This window comes from Anas acuta, chromosome Z, assembly GCF_963932015.1.
Source record: "Anas acuta chromosome Z, bAnaAcu1.1, whole genome shotgun sequence".
NCBI classification, from domain to species: Eukaryota; Metazoa; Chordata; class Aves; order Anseriformes; family Anatidae; genus Anas; species Anas acuta.
Genome location: NC_089017.1, coordinates 5,111,624 through 5,134,269, shown reverse-complemented (window position 1 = coordinate 5,134,269; position 22,646 = coordinate 5,111,624). Strand labels below are relative to the sequence as shown.

At 62.1% G+C, this 22,646-nt stretch overlaps 1 protein-coding gene across 7 annotated transcripts; it reads right to left on the bottom strand.

The window, feature by feature from the left end:
* Positions 1 to 208: 208 nt before the first annotated feature.
* IL11RA (interleukin 11 receptor subunit alpha) lies at positions 209 to 22,312 on the bottom strand. Of its 7 annotated transcripts, none has more exons than XM_068666896.1 (13): positions 22,082 to 22,312; positions 4,632 to 4,731; positions 4,294 to 4,354; positions 3,929 to 4,095; positions 3,686 to 3,800; positions 2,708 to 2,740; positions 2,206 to 2,369; positions 1,953 to 2,116; positions 1,709 to 1,850; positions 1,215 to 1,310; positions 998 to 1,097; positions 732 to 814; positions 209 to 650 (listed from the first exon to the last, which is right to left on the bottom strand). In XM_068666896.1, the coding sequence occupies exons 2-13, from the start codon at positions 4,729 to 4,731 to the stop codon at positions 631 to 633; spliced, it is 1,245 nt and encodes a 414-aa protein (XP_068522997.1). In that variant the 5' UTR covers positions 22,082 to 22,312; the 3' UTR covers positions 209 to 630. The 7 variants fall into 7 exon arrangements, with proteins under 7 accessions (XP_068522997.1, XP_068522995.1, XP_068522993.1 ...); XM_068666894.1 differs by lacking the exon at positions 22,082 to 22,312 and adding an exon at positions 18,689 to 18,817; XM_068666892.1 differs by lacking the exon at positions 22,082 to 22,312 and adding an exon at positions 14,891 to 14,965.
* Positions 22,313 to 22,646: the final 334 nt, after the last annotated feature.

The following is a 22,646-nucleotide window of genomic DNA, read 5'->3' as shown; positions in this document are numbered from 1 at the left end:
AGGTGCCAACACATGGAAGCGATTACGGGGGCCGGGTCGAGGTGTGAGGAGGGGCCCGAGCAGCACTCGCCAAGCAGGGGGCTCTGCTCAGGGTTGCGTCCCCGCTGCGGGACAGGGGAGATGCCCCAGCCACCAGCCTGCAGCCTCTGCTGGCACTCAGCAAGGGCTGAGCAGGGCAGGGGGGCTCTGGCAGCAAGGTGCAAAGGGGTCTTGCCTGGGCAGCGCCAAAGCTACCCCATTTATTGGGATCACAGAAAGGTGTGGGGGTCCCTTCTGCCTTCAGACGGCTGGTGGAGGGGGCTCAGCGACGCGCAGCACCCTTGGGAGCCTGTGCCCATGGTCCCCCTCGAGGTGGCACGGCGCAGTGGCGCGGGGCTGGCTCGGTGCCCCGTCCCCACGTGCTCAGCGTGGCTCGTCGCCCTGAGTCCGAGGTGTCTCCAGCCGGCTCCTGGCGGGCACGGGCAGCCCAAAGCTCCTGGAAGCACAGCCTCCATCCTTAGGGTCCATCCTGCACCCAAAGGGTGCTGGGGGGCAGTGTCCGAGGCCGTGCAGCGTGGGGCCCTTGGGGCCGACAGTGGTGTCACGGCCCCTACGTGGTGAGCGGGTGCACGGAGCGGGGTCGGACGGGGCTCATGGCAGGATTTGGGTCCCTGCAGAGAAAGAGGGAAGGGGGTCAGCCAGTGGCACTGCCCTGCCTCAGCCCTTCCCTGTGCCCCTGCCCCGGCACTCACTTGGCAGAGCCTTCAAGTGGGTGGCAGCAACCAAGAAGTTGTGGGGTTTGGTCTCGTCCTTGCTGTGCTTCCTCACTCGGAGCCTGGGGATGGAGAGGTGGTGGCTGAGGACCTCGAGCAGCCCTCCCTGGGCGCAGGGACTGCTCTGCACCCTTATCCAGCTGGGACCCCAGCACAGGGCCTGGGGGACGTGGGGTGCCCGTGCTGGGGTATCAGGGTCCAGAGCGGGATGGGGACAGCATTCATGCAGCCAGAACCCCGCCTACCAGATGAGGATGGTGATGACGAGAACAGCAGCCAGGATGAAGAAGGCGAAGATCCCAAGGGAGACCAGGATGGCCATCTTCTCCAGAGGGTCGCTGCGGTCTGGGACAGGAAACTGTCACGGCCGAGGGACGCCACAGACCCCGGCACTTGGCGAGGTCTTGGGACCTGCACCCACCCCAGTCCCCAGCCTCACCCGCGACCCCCAGCTCTACTCACTGATGGGCTCAGGGTTGGGAGCCTGCGAGGGCTCCTCTGCCAGGCTCTCTAGGCTGGCATCTGTAGTGGTTCCTTCACTCGCCGTGGTGGCCGGGTCTGGGAGGGCAGCAGGGTTGGGAATCAGTCACCCAAAAGTGGAAATTAAGTCACCCAAAATCAGGGGTAGCATTGCAGGGAGGAGGAAAGAAGGTTGCCTTTGGGGTCTGGGAGCCCAAGGGTGTCCTTGGGGTGCTTCTGGCAGCTCCACTTTGCCCTGAGAGCCTTGGGAGACAGTTCCCAAAGTGCACCCTGCCATGGGGCAGCAGGAGGTGGGAGCTGCTTTGCCCCTTTGCAGCTCTACCTCCCACCGTGGGGCCAGTTTTTGGGTGGTGCGGGGCAACGTGAAGGGACCCCAGGAGCTGGGTCTTGCCCCAGTGACACTCGAGGGAGGGAGGTGACATGTGGAAGGGGCTGGAGGGGCTGTGGGAGGGACGGTGAGGACCCCTGCCCCGCACCTCTGACCGGCGTGGCCCGTGCCTCCGCGCTCCACTCGCTCCAGTTCCCCGCGTCCAGGAAATCCTTCGCGCTCACTTGCACCACGTGCTCCAGCCCCGCAAAGGCGTCCGTGATCACCTCGGACAGGTTCACCGTCTCCACCTGGGCAGCAGGAGACATCGGGCACGTGGGCACCCCCAAAACCTGAAGCCACCATCCCAACCCCGGCACCCCTCGCCGTGCGCCCCCGCGGCTGCCGCTTACCACGGACCAGGAGCGGTGGATGACGGGGCGGTACTGGAGCCGAAAGCGGAGCTGGAAGTGGGGCTCCTTGGGCCAGGAGGCGGGGTACTTCCAGCTCACGTAGAGCCGCCGCGGGGCCAGGGGGACGGGCTCCACCACCAAGCCCTCCGGAGGGTCCGGCTTAACTGAGCGGGAGGGGACAGGGACACCCTGTCAGGCCGTGTCCCCACGCCACGGGTGGATGAATGGATGGACAAAAGGGACAGGCACTCACTGATGGCCTGCATGGTGATGTCCAGGAGGCGGAAGCTGGAGCCCAGCGGGTTCACCTCGGTGATGTTCAGCCGGTAGGAGCTCCAGAACTCCGAGCGGTGCACGGTGCAGGTCCCAGCGCGGGATGGGTCCTGCAGGCACGGCCCCACGTGCCCGCTCTTGTTCCTGCAGTATGGGGAGGTGGGGTGGTGACGTGTCCCCCCAACCCCAGTTGTACACAGCTCCCTGGTGCTGCTAAGGGGGGGGCATATGGGGAGAACACCACACCAGGAGCCCGATGGAGAACGCAACCCCTGTTACATCTCTGGAAGGCTCCAGGCTGCTCCTGTCACCCCTAGATCCCCCAGACGGCCAAAGGGACCCCCCCATCCCAGCTCCATGGCTTGGGGAGCCTGTTTCTCCATGGGGTTATCACCTCAGGGACCCTACTGAGGACAGGGGCAGAGCCTTTTGGATGGGGACTGGTCCCCAGGGCATGGGAACGGGGTGGGAGTGAGCCCTACCTCCGCTTCTCTTCTCCTGTCAGCGATTTCTTCCTACCAAGGAGAGACAGAAAACCAAACAGTGAGGACTGGGGGACAGGGGGCAGCATGAAAACAACCCCACCACAACCCAGCATGGGGACACAGGTCTCCACAACAGCCCTGGGGGGCTGCTTTGCCACACCCCACTCCCCCCTTGCACTCCTTTGGCACCATGGCACAGGGGCTGGAGCTAACACCGTGCCCAGCACTGCCAGCAAGGAGCAGGGGCTGGGGGTCCCAGCCTAACCAGGATGTGCAGGAGGGTCCCCAGCACTGGAGGACACCCCCTGCCTGCTGCTCTTTGGTGCAAAGCGGCAGCAAGCATGCTAATAAAAGCGGCCCTGGAGGGACGTGGTGTTATTTTCCACTCCCCAGCAGCTGGCTTGCTCTCTCCGTGCGCTCCAGCCCCAGGACCCGTTGCTTTCTGCTGCCAGCTCCACGTGGCTCCGGTTCTGAACACCCTCTCCCCACCGTGCCCACGCACTCGGGGGTGCCCAGGGCAGGGGGGGGGGGATCGAGGAGAGCCCTGCTCCCCTCCTGCGCCTGCACAGCTGGCAGCGGGGCCCCGCTGCAGGTTTTACAGGCTCCGGCTGACTTCAAAGCAGCCCCGTAATTTGGCCTGCCGTGATAATTAGAAGCAGCGGCAGCGCCGTTTCGCCAGCTCCTTTCATCCTGGAGCATGATGAAGTGCTTGGAGGCTTGCAGATAACCCGCTTCTCTTGCCCACCCCCTCTGGCACCAGCAGGGAGGGAAAGAGCCTGTGCTGGACCCCAATGCTGCTCTGGAAACCTGCTTGTGCATGTGCCCTAAAGCACGCTCTGCTCCAAGGAACAGCCCGGTCCTTGGCTGCGATGCTCTGGGGCAGGTGGTGAACCTGGGGTGCAGGCTGGGAGGTTGGGGTGCAGGCAGGATTTGGGGGTTATGCTTAGGAGGGCTCCCCCAAAACCCTGTCCTCACCTATAGGTGGTGATATATCTGGTGGGGAGGAAGGTCTCCAAGCTGGAGGTCCAGGAGCAGGAGAAGTTCTCATAGTCGGACGCTCTGCAGGACACAAAAGGGACCCCCGGCAGGTCTGGAGCCCGCGGGGAGGCAACGGTCAGCGAGGGGTCCCCTGCCCTGCAGCACAGCCAGCACGCGGGGACCTGCGCACGTCCCCTCTTGGCACCCCCTGGCCACCCGGCCCACGGACACACTACTCACGCCCCAGCCGCAGGGACACGGTGTGCAGGAGGCTGCCATCCTCCCCGTGGCAGCTGTAGGTCCCCGCAGCAGCCAGGCTGGCGTGTGGCAGCACCAGGGCTCCCTGGTGGACGGCCGAGCCCTCTGGCAACGCCGCAGCCCCCTCTCGTCTCCATTGCACCGGCGAGCTGGGGAGGAGAGAGATGGGGCGTTAGGGGATGGGGACAGCAGGGACACCCCGCAGGCTTTGGGGAGACAGGCACAGCTGGGGATGGAGACGTTGACTTTCCTCCCATGCTGTTGTTTTTTTCTTTTTGTTTTTCTTTTTTTTAAATTTTGGAGCCCTCCCGTTAAACCACCCCGTGGTGTGCACACAAAACACCTACCCGGCGCGGGCACCGGCGCACGACAGGGTCACGTCCGTCCCCACCTGGCCGTACTGCACACCTGGAGGGACACACAGAGGGGTGTCAGCCCCGCGTGCCACCCCTGGGGTCCTGCTGCACGCGGGGAACTGGGAAGGACTGGTCCCAGCTGGGGCTGGGCAATGGGCAGCTTTAGGAGCAGGCTGGCCAGGGGACACCCAATGCTGTGGGGCTGCATTTTGGGAAGGGAAGGCACCTGTAGGGTAGGCACTGATGTTGTTTGGTCTGTGCCCTTTTTGGGGGTGCCCCCGTGTCCCCATGCTGGAGGGCTGTGCCTTGCTGCAGTCGGGGGTGCTCACCTTCCTCTCCCCAGCCCTCGGGGATGGCGAGGGAAGCTGACGCCAGGGCTGCCGCGAGGAACACCATCACCCTGCCCAGGCCTCGGGTGGGACTGTGCATCTGGGGGGGCAGAGAGGGAAAGGAGAGTGAGTTATCCCAGCACTGGGATCTGCATCCCTGTGGGACCATGCGCCCTGCCCCAGTACCTCACCCCCTCCTGTTGGGGACAGCAGGGTGACCGTGACACCCTCACTCCTGTCCCCGGTGAGGGCTGCTGAGGAATCCCCATACCTGGAGTGGGGACACGATGTGAAAACGCTGGCCAGGAGCTCAGAGCTGCGTGGGCTGTAGGGATTGAGGGCTCTTTGCTGTTGCAGCCCTGTGCTGGGAGCCCTGGCTGGCTCCCAAGCCCTGCAAGCAAAGCAGGGTGGTCCAGAGCCCTGCACTGGTGCAGCTGGAGCAAAAAGAGATCAGTTCTGGCCTGGTTTTATGCAGCTGGAGGCAGCGTTTGGCTCTGAACAGGCTGATGCAGCAGGGGGAGCAGCTCTGTGAGAGCTCAGACTGCACTGAGAGCAGGGATGGCTGCGGGTCCCTTTCACTCCCCATCCCTGGATGGCATCAGGGCTGGTCCGTGCAGCCCGTGCCCTTCTGTGTCAGGGGCAGTAAACTTCCTGCAGGCCCCAGGCACAGGGGCAGGTGCATGCTGCAGCCCCGTGGGCGTAAATCCCTGTCCTGCTGAGTCACCTGGGCTTGAGAGCTCCGAGGGAAATATCCCAGCCCTGGAAAGCTGCCACGGAGCAGCTGGTGGTGTCCGTCCCGCAGGCAGGCGGCCGGTCTGCAACCCGGCGAGCTGGGGCTGATGCTGCTCCCCCTGTGCTCATCTGGTGCCCGTGGTCCACACACCAAACCACGAGGGTTGCAGGAAATGAGAGAAATGGGGTGATGTGCTAAAACCCAGAGAGGTGGGGAGCTGGGCTCTGGCTTCCCCCGTGCAAGGAGGAAAAGGAACGTGTTGCTCCTGCATTGCACCACGGTGCTCCAGATACCTGCAGGAGCTGCTCTCCGCCCTCCTGCACACGCCAGCCAGGCTCAACTGCAAGCCCCACACATAAATAATTTCATGAGACTGTCATAAGCTTTTCCTACTAAACCACACAGAGAAATGTTCCCAAGAAACATCGGTGAAAAGAGCCCTGCCAAAACTATGCTGGTAACTGATACTAACTGGGAATACTAGGCCTGAAAGTAAAATATTTCAGTGATGGAAAAAAAGACTTAAAATACACTCTAAAAGCAGACACCAAAAATAACTCCAAGCACCACACTGGCCAAAGTTAAGGGATGGTGCTCGGGGGGATCAGGGAGAAGGAGAGTGTGCTAGCGTGGACATAGTTTGAAAACCAAATAATTTCTTCTCCTGTCTGTCCTGCTCTGTGAAGTGTGGGCTGTTCAAACGCAAAAGCAGAGCTGCCTTGCTGCAGTCCCAGCCCAGCCACAGCGTTTTGCCCCCTGGATCCCCTCTTTTTTTCCCCCAAAACTCAGGAGGGAGGGGGTGCTCCCGGTGACCTGCCCAACCGCTGCTAAAACCCAACCGCAGCCAAACATCACAGGACGGGACACGGGGTGATCCCTTCTGTGCCATCCCGACAGCCACAGACAGAAGCCCATGGGAGGGGTGGCAGCCACGGCACCGTCCCACCGGGCAGGAGCCGCAGGCCGGGGGAAGACCCGGGGACTTTGTGCTCCAGCAGTGCTGTGGCGTGGCCGGCAGCCAGCCGCTCTGGGCCAGGCAGCCGCTCGGTGCAGGAAGGATACCCTGGCTTTCTGTGCCCAAAATCCCTCACGGAGGGTAAAATACTTGTGAAAATGAATGCCCACACATGTGTACGGCCGGGATGTCTTCCTTAGCAGCGCTGCTCTCTCCCAAACCCCACACAGGCGGAGCCTGGCCCCGCTATGTCTGCACCGGCGGTGACGCACCCGGGGACAGGGAGTCCCGGCAGAGTGGCCTGGAGCCCAGCCGGGGCAGAGGGAACAATCAGAGCCTTTCTTCCTCCCCGCATGGCTGCTCCCTGCCTGGACGGGGTGACCTCCCCGGCCACCGCTGGGTCAGTGGGGACAGCCCGGGGCGAGTGGCTCAGCCCCAGGATGGTGGCAATGTCGGGCACCCCTGCCCTGGTGCGGGGTGCTCTCGTTGCGCCCAGGCACCGGGTGAAAATGCAAGGTGCCGTCTTCCACCCCGCACCACCCGGCTGTCCCTCTGTCCTGCTGGGCATCAGTCCTGGTGTGGGATGGTGGGGACATGGCTAGCAGCTGCTGCTTTCCCCCCCCCAGGGCTGCACAGCACCGGTTCCCAGAGCCACGTTGGGAAAGGACAAGGGCTGGGATTGCACAGCAGCGCGCAGCGCGCTTCGTGACTCTTTAGCCCATCCAAAGATTTTCTGATTGAGGCTTTTGGGGAGCTGTGGGACAAGCCCTGCTGCGAGCCCCCTCCTGCAGAAACCATCATCAGCAGCATCTTAAAACGCTACAAATCAAATTGTCCTGCCTCCCCCCCAAAATCACAGCCACGTGCACCAGCACCGATGCACATGTGGGATGTGATAGTCCCCTCGGCATGGCCGTGCTGTGCCATGCCCCGCAGTGGCCTGGCAGAGCTCGGCGCAGATTCCTGGGGGAGGCCAACTTTCCATTGCACTCGCTGCTTTGAAAGACAGTGGTTTTGGTTTTTGTTTTTTTGCTTTGCTTCATTTGAAGTCACTCTTCAAAGAGGAAGAGACGCACACAGAGCCAGGGGTGGGGCGGGGGGGGGACACACGCAGACGATGCCGCCTTGGCACGGGGGAAACAAGAGCTGGGGGCACACACGAGTTGCTCCCCACCGAGTGCACAAAAGCCGTGGTGCCTCCCAACCCCTCCACAGGGTGGTCTGGGGCAGCATCACTGAAATGGAGACGTAGGGGGAGAAAAACAAAACAAAACAAAAACAAAAAACACACCACGAGCACTTGGCAGCCCTGCCCACCATGTGCTGGGTGCTTGTGGAGTCACCCACCTGCAGAATGCCACCCTGCAGCAGGCAAGGGGTGACACCGGCCAGCTCCAGCACCCTGCCCGTGCCATCGTGCTGTGCCCCTGTGCTTGAGCATCCCCAGCCCTGCTGCCCAGCCCCTGCTCTCCGCCAGTGCCCGCTGTGGGAAACCGCTCCCGTGGCCAAGGGCGGTGGCGTTTTGAAGCAGCAGGAATGTCCCTCTTCAGCTCATTTTCCTTCGGGGTCGGGCGGGGAGCGCCCTGCTAAGCCCCCCTCCTCCTGGCCGCCCTGCAGGAGCGCTGTGCCCTGCTCTGAGGAGCCGCAGCGTGGCCTGAACCCCTGCCCGTGCTGCTGCCCTGCCCAGAAAGCTGGCAGCATTCCGGTCCCACAGCAAAGCTGGGGCAGGCAGGGGGAGGAATGGTGACCCCCAACCCTGCACGCCCTGACAGTGTCCCCTCTCCAGAGGCTAGTGAAAGGCTGGAGGATTTTGTACCTGACAGCACGGCTCAGTGCGGAGGGGGCACAAACCTGCGGCACCCGCATGGCCCCCGCTGCCTCTTGCGTTGCCTTACCAAGCTGGAAGGGGCCGTATCCTGCACCAGGGCTCGCCCTCTGGGAAGCAGCTGCGGTGCCCTCATTTTCAGCGCTTTTTATTCGCATTCATCCTTTGCTTGCTTTTTGCCAAATCTGAGCACAAGGGGAGGTGGGGGAGAGGAGGAACCCAGGGCCCCTGGGGAGCGTGCCTCTGGCACCCACCAAGCAGCGGCATGGCTGGTGAAAGCCAAACAATGGGTGCCAATGGAGAGGGAGGGAGGGACGTTCCCCCTCCCTCCCCTCTTTTTGGAGCCACCAAGACCGTACTCAGCCCCCAGGACTTCTGGCAGTGCCCACAGCACCTCCTCACCCACAGCTCTCCAAGTCCAAGGGGTAACCACTGCTTGCTGTCCCCAGCCCGTGCAGTGCCTTGGGGACCCCAAAAAGCGCTGCTTCCCTTTGCACCTCTTCGTGCACACAGGCAGCACAGCACCCGCTGCAGGAATAACCCCGAACAAACCAGCAAAAACAGCTGCAGACTCTCCCTGGGGGGCTGGTGCAGTCCAGTAACCCCTATTTTAGCTCAAATGCAGGGTTCGAGCCAGCACAACCCAAAGGTGGGTTACGCAGCCCAAATGCGGGGCTAACCCCAGCACAGCCCAAACGCGGGGTTAAACCCATCACCGCCCAGGGAAGGGCTCTGCACTCCCACCCCAAACACCCATCCCCATCCAACCCATCACCACCACCCCAAACCCAGCCATGCCTCACTGTTACCCAAACCCGAGCCCCCCCCCCCATGCCCCGGGGGCCACCCCTCGCACCTCGCTCCTCCGTGGGGCCAGCAGCTGCTAACGGGACCCGGTGCTGGGGGACCAGGGGGCCACCCCGTGCCTCAGCATCGCGGCGGCTTCGTTGCGGGACGGTTTCTGCTCTGACCCTGGGAAACTCCCACCCCAGCGCCGCGATTTCCGCCCGGCCCCTCGCCCGCGCCCTCCCCTGCCCCAGCCCGCGGAAGGAGAAGTCTCTGGCTCCCGGCTTGTAACCTGAAGCATCGGCAGGGGCCAAACAGCAAGGGCTCTGTTAGCAGCCAGCAGCCCCCGAGCCCTGCCAGCTGGCAGCCTTTTATTCAGGGGAGGGTGTGTGTGGGGGGGGGAGTGAGAGGAGCCCCCAGCACCAGGCTCCCCGCCTAGCCCTAAGTTGCACGCTGGAGAAATTCCTAAAAATAATCTGCTGGCCCTAAAGACAGCTGGCCGGCGGAGGGCAAGGGATGGAGAGGGGTCCCGTGGGAGGTGGCTGGGGGACCCCATCCCTACTGTGCCTGCAGAGCCTGTGCCAGACCCAAGGGCAGGGGTGGGACCCACTGGGCTTTTGCTCGCAGGAACCTTGGGATAAGAGCAGGGCACGAAAGAATAAAACTCTCTGTCCCAGGGGAGTTTTGGATTTGGGGTGTTTTCCTGATCCCGAATGAAACTGGGTGCTGGAGGCTGCGTACAGGCTTGGTTTTGCCAAATCTGCTTTGCTGTTGGATGCTGAAGGGCTTCACCACGCCGTCCAGCCCTCCTGCTGCCCGGCTCTCCTAGGGCAGTGCAAGGAACCCACAACGGACCCAGAGGCAAGCGGTGCCTGGCCCTAATTAAAAACCCCCAGAGAGCATGCCGGAGGGGCAGAAGCTGAAGCTGTGATTAAGGACATGCGCATCCACATATGAACATCTACACGCACACATGAGCATCCCGTGCAAGCCCAGCACCCGGCTGCTCCCAATGAATTTGAGCCTGGAGCCAGGTGAGAGGGGCCCCGCAGCGCATCCCTGCCCGGAGCAGCAGGCAGCACGGCCCCATCCCGCCCCGTGCCCGGGGGCTCGCTGGTGTCTGGGAGCAATCGGGCACAGCTCCATTTCCAAGGCACGAAGGCGCTCGGGTCAGCCAAAACGCTGCGGGGCAGCAGGTCCAAAATAAACATTTCGCCGTTACTGCCTGCTTTCAGGAGCTGGTAACGTTTCATTTCAACGGCACACATGCTCCCGCAGCTAGCAATTTGCTGTCACTCTTCTGCAAAACAAAATCCCTTTTGGGCTGGGGGAGGATTTCAGGTGTCACCGGGAGCCACCCGGGCAGCCAAATAAAGCCACCGCCAAAGGACCATGAACTCTGCATGCTGTGGCACCTGCATGGGGGGGGACAGCAGCTGCAGACCCTCGTGCCCACAAGCTCTTTTTTTTGCCCCTTTGCTCACGCTGCCACAGCAAAGGTTCCCCAATTCATTGCCACCTCCACCTGGGGCAAGCAGCCACGGCACAGGGCTTACACCAGGAGGTGTAAGAAGGGGAGGCCACCGCCACGTTTAAGGGACGGGGGCAGTGAGTTGAGAAGGTTGGAAAAACACCGGCTGGATCGTTTTGTGCTGGGGGAAAAGAAAAAAAAAAAAAAAAAAAAGAAAGTGCTCCTGAAAGATTAAGTGTGAGCGTATCCGAGCAGGGGGGAAAGCAGGGCAAAGTTGTGAGCGTGCTGACACATCTCCTTCCACGATGCTGGAGGGACGCCCCGGCCCTGCTCGGGGACAGCTCTGTTTACAAGCTCCCATTGTCTCCTTTTTTCCTTTTCTTCCCCCCCACCCCGCCCCTCCGATGTTATAGTTCAGAGTAAACAAAAGCAAGCAGCCTCTCTCTCCAAACATTTCAACCATCCCAAACTTTCTCTGGAGGGGGGCTGCCCGTGGAATTTTCCTCATCCAAAAGAATTTCGAAATGTTCCCGTTTCAGCCTGCTTTGAATCGAGGCCAGGGCGGCTCTGAAATCCTTCGCGAAATGCTCGAGCTGCCCTCTGCGCAGTCCTGGCTCCGGCTGGGGGACCGAGGTCCCTTCAGCAGCCACAGCACCCCAAAAATCCCTACTTGGAGGGGAAACGTTGGCATGCCCCAGCCTGTGCAAACTCCTCCAGCCCAGCCCATCACCTGCAGGGAGCCAGCAAGCTCCTGGTGGGGATGGATCTGGGTTTTTATGGTTTACTGATGGAGCACCTCGATTCCCCCAGCAGTTTGCAGCCCACTCTGTGCCCGCTTGGGCAGGGTGAGCAGGAGGGGATGACACGCTGTGGTCGGGGCCAGTGTCCTTCCCCGTGGATGGAGCAGGGACACGGCCTCGTGCCCTGCACATCCCTAGGAGATGGCACCTGGAGAGGACGAGGAAAGCTCCTCCAGGATGAGCCGTGGTGGGTGCCACCCAGCACACGGTCAGGGTGGGCACCCCAGGTGCTTGGCACTGAGTTTTAACCCCATGAAGAAGAGGTGGGAGCCCAGGGTGGGCAAGCAAAGACCCCCACGAGCTGCCTTGGCTCTGGCTAGCACGGACGTGCTGTGGGACCTGGCTGCGCTGCTCAGCCCCTGGGCAATGGGGGCACCGGGGTGGCCCCTGCACCAACTGCAGTGAGGAAAGCTGAGCTGGAAAGCCCACCCAAGAAAGGCAACGAAGCGGGGAATCGGAGCGCTAAACAAACACCCGACCTTCAGCCGGGCTGGGATTTGGCTGTCAATGCAAGCCATTGTGGTGGCCTGGCATGTTAATGTCCCCTGCTCGCTTTCCCGAACGGTCCCTGGATGGGTGTCACCGGGTAGGTGGCCCCGCAGCCCGACACGCACCGGGGCACATCGGGGAGCCCTTAAACCCTCACCCTGCTGCCATAATCCCCCCGCAGTGGGACACACAGGGGGGGCTGGGGGGGCTGCAACCTCTCGAAACACACATGTGGAGGGTTGGCACCCGCTCCATCCTCCCCCCGGGTGGGCACAGACCCCAGGTGGGGGGTACCTCGGCTCCAGGCGGGGTGGGGGTCATGCTGTGAAAGGGGGGTCCCCTGCCAGCTCTGCACCATCTCCCAGGCAGCCTCACCAGTGCAACACCGTGCTGCCTTCTCCTCCTGTGCGGGGGCTTTTCCATGATCCCCCCCCAAACCCAGCCCGGCAGCCCCCTCCCCTATAAAGGGGCCAGGCAGCGGCTGCGTGGGGAGCAGAGCCTCTGGCACAGCAGATGGGGGCTGCAAGGCAAGACTCCCTCAGGTGTGTTTGCCTTGGCCAGCGCTCAAGCCTGTCCAATTAGAGCTACAGAAAACATATATTAAAAAGGAGGGGGAAAAAATAATACTCTCTCCCGCGCTGGGGCCCTGGGCTTGGCCGGGGTTTCTCGGTCGGCCAAGCGCAGGCGATGCAGGCTCTGCTGGCAGCCGCCCGGGGAGGGAGGGGTGTTTGTGGATATTAAAACGCAGTCGTAAAGAAGAATAAAAGGGCAGCCTTGTTTCGGAACGAGTCTCCGAGGCTTTCCCCTCTCCCGGCATGCTCGGCACCTGGCCGGCTCCGCAGCACTGCTCGCGAGCGGCTCGGGGGCAGCCAGCGTGCGGTCACAGCCCCGGCGTGTCCTGGGGAGGGCAGGGGCAGCAGCCTGCCCTCGGCATCCACACATCCACCCTATGACCACCCTATGGCCACCATCAGCTGCCCCACGGACTGGTGGCACCTTGGCACAAGCCCCCGTGCTGATGCTCGAGGAGCGCAGCCAGCCCAGCACCTTTGGGCGGACACAGGTTTCGGAGCAAACCCCTGTGTGGGGTTAAAACTGCAGCTTGCCCTTGTGGTTAAACCACCCCTGCACATCTCAGCCCGCTGCTCGCTGCCTGCTTCTTCTCCTGCCCCAAAGTCTCGCTCTGCCCACGGGAAAACTCTTGGTATCGGGTCCCCGGGGGTGAAGGAGAGGCCGGTCAGAGTTTCTGCTTGCACTGCCTGGCATCGGGCCTGGCTCCAGCATTTACCAGCAGGCAGCTCGGGAAGGAGGAGACATACGGACAGGGGGTGGCAAGGTGTTACTGCCCCCACACAGCTCCCTTGGCGGCTGCCAGAGCATGGAAAGGGGCAGCTTCGGCCCCACATCCATCCCCAGTGATGGATGCAGCTTCCCTGCAGCATCTCCTCCCCCGTGTGCTGACCTCCCCACCACCACTGCAAAAAGCAGCAGCCAGGAGGTGAGGGAGCAGCCCCAGCCTGGAAGGTGCCCCCATCCCATCCCATCCCATCCCATCCCATCCCATCCCATCCCATCCCATCCCATCCCATCCCATCCCGTCCCGTCCCGTCCCGTCCCGTCCCGTCCCGTCCCATCCCGTCCCGTCCCGTCCCGTCCCGTCCCCTCCCCACCTGCTCGCCGGGCGCACACCTGGCTTCTTGGCACAGCCACTGCCCCTCTGCCCCCTCCCCGAGCGGCTCCCGGCCACGTGGCAGCGAGGAGGGGGACGATGGGCTGCGAGCCCAGCAGCCTCCCCCCATCCATCCCTCCCTCCTCCCCTCCGCCTTCTCCCTGGCAGCTCCCCAGAACCGCAGGGCTCACCGGGCCTCCCGTCCCCTCGCCGTGCCGCGGGGACCCCGGGCACACCCCGTCCCCCTCGCCACGGCTCGGCCCCAATGACTAACGCCCTGGGTGCCGCCGGGGCGAGCGGGGCCCGTCCCTTGGCCGTGCTCCCTCCCTGCGGCGGTGAAATCACGTCTGGAGAAAGCACGCGCGGTGCCGGCGGGTCCCCCCCCCCGCCTCCCCTTTGCTGCTCCCCGCGAGGCTCCCTCGCTCCCTGCCCGCTGGCTGCCTGCCCTGGCTCTGCAGAACCCCGCTCCCCGCGGGACCCCGCTGGCCCCGCACGCAGCCTGGTGTTGTGGATGGACAGAGGGACGCTCCAGACGCACGGCCTGCGAGGGAGCTGGCGGCAGCCCCGGCGGCCTCCTCCGTAGGCGCGTGGGAGGGCGGCAGGGCCAGCAGGCTTCCTGAGCTCGTAAAAATGCTCCCAGGGAGCGGGCAGCAACCTCTGGCCTCCCTCTAACCTTCCTAACAGCAGCACAGCCCCTCTGGAGCCGGGGAGGGGGGGGACGGCGAGGGATGAGCCACCTCCGCTAGCCACCGGCCCCAGCCGGCACGTGGCACGCGGGTGACTAATTTGGCTCTTTAAACGCCTCCGCAGCACGGGAGCGTGGCTCCGGGTTAGGGTTTAATTATCTTCCTCTGCTGCCTGTGCGCTCTGCCTGCTGTAGCGCCGCAGGGACCACGGGGACGGTGTCCCTGCCACCGGCACGGCTGGCACCGACCAGGTCCCCCTTGGTGCCGGGGATCTGGTTGGGAACGCGGCGAGGCTGCAGCTCGGGGCTATAAAAAGCACCGCTGTGGAATGCAGCACGCCGCTTCGGGGAGGGGAGGGAAAAAATAAAAATAAAATCAGGTGCCGGATGAGTCAGGGAGTGACAGCGCGCACTTCTGGGTCAGGACTGGCCGCGGCACAGCGCGCCTTCTTCCCTTCCCCCCCAGTTCCCAGCCAGGATCCTGGAGATGTCCCAGCGGGGCCGGGGAGTGCAGAGCTGAGATTTGGCGAGGCCCCGAGGGTGGAGAACGGCAGCGAGGCTGGGACAGCAAAGGAAGGACGGGGGATGATTGGCACCTCCTGCCAGCGCCACAGCCTCCCCTCGCTCGGCCCAAAGACGCTGGATCCAGGCACCCAGCCTCCTGGCAGCTCTCCCCCAGCAGCTGGCTTTGGGCAGCGCTCAGTGTTTGTCCGGAGGATTAACCGTGCCCTGCTTTACAGCCAGAGGCTCCCATCCCCGTGTGATGGCAGGGCTGGTGCCACCACGGCAAGAGTGGGCACCCCACTGTGACCCCAGCACCCATGGGCACCCCAAGGGGGACCTCACCTGGAGGCAGCAAAAGCCAGGGGAAAACACATCCGAAGGGAGCTCCCCGCCCCGGGACATGCGATGTTTGCACAAGCCTGAGCGGGGGAAGGTCAGATTAATTTTAAACCTGAATAAACAAGGGGAGAAGGCAATGCCAGAGCTCACCCTTCCCTGCGGCTCCCTGCATCCCTGCCAGCGGGGATGCATCCAAGCACGGCTGCATCCAGCCCGGGGCTCAGCCCCGGGACTCTGCCCAGCCCTAGGGACCGCGGGGACAGCCCCACGCTGTCCCAAATCCTCCCCTGCCGCGGGGCCTCCCCGACTTCGAGGAGCTCCCGGCTGAGTCAGTGCTGGCAACGGGATGGCTGACAGCGCAGCGGCTCCCGCTCCCCATCCAAAAACCCCTCCAGCCGCAGCACCGGGTGCCCAACCCGGCTCCCACAGGGATGCCCCCACGCCGTGCCACCCCATCCTGCTGGGGACAGCTGCAGGGCTCAGCTGTCCCCCCCACCAAACGCCCCAGCTCTGCCTCTTGGGAAATAACCAGGAGAGGAAAAAAATAAAATATTGTTTGTGGGTCAAGAGGAGAACGGAAAAAAAAAAAAAAAAAGTTTGCATTTTTCGTGCCAAAAGGAAAATGAAAACCAAAACATTTTGTTCTAAATGATAGGCCTTGTTTAGTTTTCAGTGGTTTTACTTTTTTAAAATGGTTCAAATTAAATCGAGCTAAAATTGGCTTCCAAACATTACCTTGGGGTGGGGAATCAAATCAAATCAAAATCAAAACGTCTCATTTGGAAAATGTCAGAGCGAAACGCCGCGGCTTTTCCAGCCCGGCGAGAGCCGAAGCCAGGCGCTGAACCCAGCCTCAATTCACAACGTGTGCTGGCCTCCAAAAAACTGTCTTTATTTCTTTTTTTTTTTTTTTTTTTTCTCCAGCAAACGAAGCAGCTGCCCGCCGTAACCCCTGCCGGCTGTGCCAGTGGGCGGCCGCCAGCGCTGGCGCTCCCGGTGCGTGGCTCCCAGCGGGGACATCCCCGCGCCCTGCCGCTGCACGGACGGAGCCCACTGCAGCCTTGCGCCCGAGTCTGACCCAAGCTGCTCTTTAAAACTTCTGTTTAAATGTCTTTTCTATTAGGTCAGCATTCCTCCTTCGCGCAGGGAAGGTGGTTACGGGCTGCAGCCCGGCACACAGGCTCCTCAGTGCCGGCTGCTGGCGCTCTGTCAGCGAGCAGCCTGCCCACGCGATTAAATTACCGAGAAAAATGGATCGTTTCTCCAAGCATTAGGTGCGTTAACCTCTCTCGCGGTGGCGAGGCCCGCTACAGGCGAGCTGTTAATTGGAAATTCATAGAGCTGGCCGCAAAAGTTTCCTTCGGCTCCGCTCCGCCCTGCCCTTGTTGAGGCGAGAGGGATGGTGGGGAGGCGTTTGCTGCCCTCCCTGAAACACCGGGGAAAATAAGTGAGGAAAAACCCTCAGGGACCTTTCTGGGCAAATACACAGCTGGCATGGTCCAGCTCCAGACCTGCTCACTGCTAACTCCAGGTCCAGCGTGTGCCACCCCCATGGTGGGGACATCACCTGGGGACACTGCCCCAGCACCTCTTCCAGCTACACCCCAGGGGACAAAAATAGATGCTACCTGCCCCGCAGACCTTGCCTACATCCTTTGCCCATCCCAGACACAGAGTGAGCACCACGAGTTATTTTAAAAGCTCCATCCCAGCCCAACCTGCATCTCAGCATCCTCCTCCCGGGCTGCTTTGAGGCCAAACCTCTGCGCCTTGCTGGCTCAGCAGAGCCCCTGGAAGCAGTTTCAGAGCAAATTGCCCCCACAGTCGGAGTTGCAGGGATCCCAGTGCTTATCTGCAGCCTCCGGGGAGGGAGCAAGGGGGGGGTTGCAGCAGCCCAAGAGCTTTGTCAACAGGATGCTCCGGGAGCCTGTCCCCTCCTGGGTTCACACCCGGCGCCGCTGTGAGGGGCTGCATCCTGCTCCCGGTGTGCACCCTGCACTGTGGGGAGCTCCAGAGGGGGAAAAATGCAGCAGCCCCGGAGCCCCACGCTGCCAGGCTGCTTTTGGGTGCTGTGGGTGCAAGGACAAGGGGCACGGCTCAGGCTGGAGATGGGGAAGAGAGCAGGGCACGGCATCGGGGATGGCCGAGGGAAAAGGGACGCTTCCCCGGTGCTGTCACGCTCCAGCTGTAACGCTGCAAAACTCAGACCCGGGATGGGGCCGAGCAGCCTCGGTGGAGCTGCAAAACAGCCTCCTGGGAGCCTGGCAGGAGCTACAAATCAAAAGCAGCCCACGGGCAGACGAGTCCCCCGGGGTTGCGTGTTGGCCCTCGCGAGCCGAGGATGGAGCAACAGCTGGTCCAGCCCACCAGCTCCTCCTAACACTTCGCCTGGGGCAAAACTCATGGAAAGCGAAGGAAAGACTCCCGTGGACTTCCCCAGGGGTTCAGGGCCGGTCCCAGCTCTGCACGAAAGTCTGGGGAGATGCCAGCTGGCCTGGGCACCGTGCGTGACAGTGGCTTTCGCAAAGCGAAGCAGGGACACCGCAGCTGAGCCAGCCCCGGGGGACTTTTGCGGGGCCATTTCGGCACAGCTGTCGGGAGCTGCAGCCCCTCTGTCGCAACCCTGGCACGGCGCTGGGCGATGCTCTGGCACAGCCACCCACCACCACCCCGTGCAGGAGCCCCCCGTGTCTCTCTCAACGTCACCGAGGCCCTTTTGTGCTTTGTTTTGTTTGTTTTGTTTTTTTTCTTTTCCTTTTTTCCAGTTAATTTTGCAGGAAGGCGCGGTCTGAATCACGCCTTTCATGGCATTATTGAATTCAGGAGGCATTGGTGCCCGCACCGACTTTCATCAAAGAGGGGTGGCGAGATCCCGGCTCCAGCTATCGGTCTGGCCAGGATGAAGCGTGCGGGGTTTCGGTCCCAAAGGAAAGGGCTGGTGAAAGCACAGGAAGGGCGAAGGAAACAGCTGACCCGGCACCACTATGCCAGCCCCACGGGGCACAGGGACTTGCTCTGCACGGAGCCACCGCCTCTCACGTGCTCTGCGAGCAAATCCAAACCCGCGTGCCAAAATCAGGCACTCGCCCCTAGGGCTGCCCACAGGATGCTACGTGGCATCCCCTACACGGGACGGGACCCGGGGGCAATCCCTTGCTCTGGGCCCCCAGGAAGACCCCCCATGATAGCTGCAGAGCCGATGCCACCTGGCCATGCTCCCAAAAACGGTGCCAAGCCAGCACTGGGCCCCTCTGTGCCCCTGGCGTGGCGGGGAGCTCTGCTGGCTCATGGCTTCTGTCACTTGGTGCAGCTCCAGCATCATTGTTTTAACCAAGCTCACCATCCCTTGTTTTCACTTTAGGAGCTCGGGTAAAATAGAAAATGCCCAAATGACCTTCTTTCCACCATCAGGATTTCATTAGACGAAGGAGCCCTAAACTTTTCCACCCCTCCCTATAAGGAAATCTCTGCAGGGCCGTAACCATTTTTATTATGTTGTTTCTATTTCTGCCCTCTCTGTATTGAGAGGAGGGGACCAGAGCCCAGCAGCCGCTGGGGAGCCCTGGAGTGATTTCCAAAACCCCACTAAATGCTTTCAGCATCAGCCCCTCTCCCCACGTCCAAGCATTTCGCTCGCACTTTTGCACAGCGCAGCAAACGCTTCCACCGAGTTGTCCGCAGCGAGGTCTGCATGGTCTTCCCGAGTGGCTACAGACCAACAAAAACCCGAGGACTCGCACAATTTTGCTAATCCCTGCTTACAGCGGGTGTTTTCTCATGCTGCTCAATGCACGATCTTACCTGAGGTTCCCCCAGCTGTCGCCACCCGCACGGTTCAGCCCCGCGTCCGACCGCACCAGCTCTCACCCGAGGTCCATCCAGCCCGGCTGCCATCTCCAAAAGCATCTTCAGAAAACGTGTGCGAGCAGATGTGGCCTTCCCCCCCCCCCAGCCAGACCCTCCAGCAAACCCTTCCGAAATCCCTCGTAAGCTTTTTCAGCAATGACTGATCCCTTCTGGCCCGAGTCCAGGCTCCGCTGGTCAGATGTGACCACAGCACAAATCCCGCTAAGACAGAGGTGAATCAGGTCCTGCAGTGCCGCTCGCCTTCTTGCTCCTCTTCTCCCAGACCCCAAACCCCAGATGCAGCAGAGAGGAGGAGACGTTTGTCCCGTTTTTTCCCCATGTCTGAGACTCGTGCCCTGGAGGGGAGGCAGGATCTCACCCCCCAGCCCCGCTCACTCATCCATCCTCCCTCCAGCCGGTGCCTGTGAGCAGTGCCACCCGCAGCAGAGCCCGACGCACGCTTTAGGGGCTGCGGGTGCTGGGACAGCACGGCAGAGCCCAAAGCTCACCCCGTTCCGTGGCCGTGCCAGGGCTGCCAAAGTGACAGGGTGACTCAGAGACTTGGGGAGCAGCCAGGCTCGAGAGATAATTCCTATTAACATGCTGATCTCTGCGACGACAAACCTGCTTCTAATTTCTAGAGGAATTTTTCTTTTTTTTTTCCACGGAGACAGCCCATGGGAATGTGACTGTTGGAGATGACGAGCAAGCCATGACTCTAAGACATCACCTCCCTTTCCCACCTTCGCAGCCTGGAAGGGAGGATGTGCTGGAGAACAACATCACTGGGAGGCGTGGAGATTTGCTGCTAAGAACTCGGGCCACGGGGTCACTAAATCCCCGTCCGGGGAGACTTGGTGATTTTCACACATGAGATGCTTCTGTAACCACAGGAACACTTAGAAAAACCAAAAACTCTCTAAACATCCCAGCGAGTCACCCCAGATATCCCAGGGCTAATTCCTGATGCCGGGTTTGCATCAGCATCCCGAATGCCAGCGAGGCCCCATCGCACCGCCCGGGGGAAGAGCGCCCAGCCGAGCCAAGATCCATCCTCGGCTGCGGCTTCGGCATGGGCAGAGCCACCCTGTGCCACGACTGAACAAGAGGAGAGGAAACGAGACGGGGGGAAAGTGCCCAAAGAAGCATCTTGCAAGGGGTTTTCCTTTCCGTTTTCCTTCACAGCAAAACCCACAGGGAAAGCATGAAAGCACTGTACATGCGCAGGCACATCGCCAGGCTGGGCTCTGTGCACGCTCTGCCCAAACCCCCAGCACACATCTCCAGCGAGATGTTTACAGCCCCCTGGTCCCCACGCTCAAGCCAGCTACCCTCCCAAATCCTGAGGCTCTGCCGTGATGCTGGATGTAAAAAAAAAATAAGCACCTTGCATCACCAGCCTCGCCAAGGGACTGTGGCTGTCACCCGGCCAAGGGTGGATGGAGTGAGCTGGAGATGGAGAGAGAGGAAGATCAAGGCAGCCCACATCTGATCCGACACAAGGAGACAAGAATCTCTTGGCTTGTTCAGCCTAACAAAATAACGAAGATGCTATAAATACAGCGGGGTAAACACCGGAGAGGGAGAAGAGGTCTTGAACTAAAAGCACAATGTTGGCACAAAGCCACGTGGGAATAAACTATCCAGGAATATACTCGGGCAGGAAATCAGAAGAGGTTTAGCCCTGCGTGAGCAGGAAGAGCCTGGAGTCGCCTTTGAACATGACCGGAGCAGGAAGAAAGGGCTTGAGCCGAGAGCTTGTGACAGGTGAGGATGTCACACTCCGTCCCTGGCTCCCTGTGGTTCCCCGCTAATGCTCGGGATGGTCCAGGTGAGGTGGGGGAGAAGGGGAGAGAACAGGGCTGGGTGGCACTTGGGTGCCTGCAGATGGGGGGACGCAGCAGCTTCTGATAAACCCTGCAGCCACAAAAGGGAACCGGCGCTGCCTCCAAGCTGAAGACGGCGGGGAGACTCGCGGCGCTGTGAGTCATTCATTCATCCTTCACAAACAGGGCCTGCGCCCGGCCAAGCATCCTCCTCCCCCCCTGCCGCCGTGACAGCCAGCCCGGAGACTTCTCCGGGACGGGGAAAAAATGGCTTATCAGACATGATGAAGTTTTCCCTTCCCCGTCAGGCTCCCAAAAGACCGAAGAAGCTCGCAGAGCAGGAGGCAGGGCGAACCCTGAGCCGTTCTTCTCCGTGGAGCAGAGGGCACATGGGTGCTACAGGGTGGGGGACGCGGTGGCTGCATCCCACCCCATTCCCATCCCAAGAAAGAGCCCTGTTGACCCGGCTTCCACCAGCAAGAAGCCCCACACAGGGCTTGGGATGCCACGGGCTCCGTGCAGCCCTGAGCGTAACCCAGACGGTGACCTGCCCTCGTATAAATGCTGGCGGAGAGCAAACACCCCACCTCCTCCGGCAAACACCGCCGCCAGACGTGGCTGCAGCCGAGCAGGAGCGGGCAACTCCTGGCACCCCCTCGGCCACCGACACGGCAGGTTTCTCGCCGTGGAGATCGGATTAAAGAAAAATGAGGCTCTGGAAGCGGCCTCACGGAAGGGGCTGGGATTGCAGACAGCCAAATCCAAGCGCAACGCAGCCCCAAAGCCCCCTTTCGCACACTTTGCCAACTTGCTGCCAGAACTCAGGGGGGGACCCGGGGAGGGGACGTGGCTGTGTTTGGGGGTGACACGGCCAGCGTGTGAGGGTGGCACCAGGGCTGGGCACCCGCAGGGGCTGCCAGGGGTCTGAGGAGCAGTGATTGAGACCAGCGGCCAAGGGCAAGGAGGGACAAGGCAGGCAGAGCCCTTGCGGTGCCTGCGCATGGGAAAGCGCCTCTCTCTGCGCCTCTCCTAATTGAGAGCAGCTTTTCCCTCCCCCGACCCCCCAGGAGAAGACAGGGCCCTGCCAGGGGGACCGGCGGCTTGCCTGGTATTGTTCGAGCCTTCCTCCAAAAAACTCTCCCCGGAGACGAGGAGAGCGGGGGTGGGGCTGAGGGGGGGAAGAGAAATCTGCGGATGATGGGGAAGGGGCTCAAAGCTTGCGCCCCCCGACCTCTTCCCACCCCCCTGAGCATCTGAGGCTCGCTGAGCCGGGAAGGGCAGCAGCACCGGGTACCCCCGTAGGCAGGCTGGAGGAGGGTCGTGGGGGGGGTGCGCTACTTTTCCCCGTACCTCCGGGGCAAGCGGCAAACCACCGGGATACACCGGCGCCGGGAGCCTGCCCGCAGCCGGGCGCCCCTCACCGCGGCGTCGGGGCGGCGGCGAGGAGCCGGGATTTAAGGGGAGGGGAAAAAAAGAAGGGGATGTGTGGGGAGGGGGGTGAAACGAGGAGGGGGTGTCCTACCTTCCTGCGCTCCTCCGCGGCTATGTGGCCATGGTGCTCGGCGAACCGGGACCGGGACCGGGACCGGGACCGGGACCGGGACGAGTGGCACCGGCGGCGGGGAGCCCGCTGCGGGCTGCTCGGGGCGGCAGCGGGCGGTCCGGTCCCGCCGCCTTCGCTGCACAATTGGAGCAGGGCGCTGCCAATCCTCCGCCGCCTCCCCGGGACGCTTCCTGTGCCTCCGATCCGCACCCGGCTCCCGCACCGGCTCCCGCAGCTCTGCGCCCCCCGGGCGCACCGCTCGCCCCCCGGCCCCCGGTGCGCGGCTCGCCCCCGGGCACCTCGAGGGGCAGCGCCCCCGGGGGTCGGGGCTGAAGGAAAGGGTTTTTTCCCTCCTCACGGCTTTCAGGGAGCGTTTGCATTCCCCTTTTTCACGAAGCCTTGTTTGTTTTCCCCTTGGATTTGTTTTTATTTTTTACTTTTATGGTTTCGTCAGAGTGAAAATTATCATGGGGAAGGAACACGTTGGAAGGCTGCAGTGGGAAGCAGCTGGTGAAAACCCATTGGGAACTTCCCTTCTCCTGGC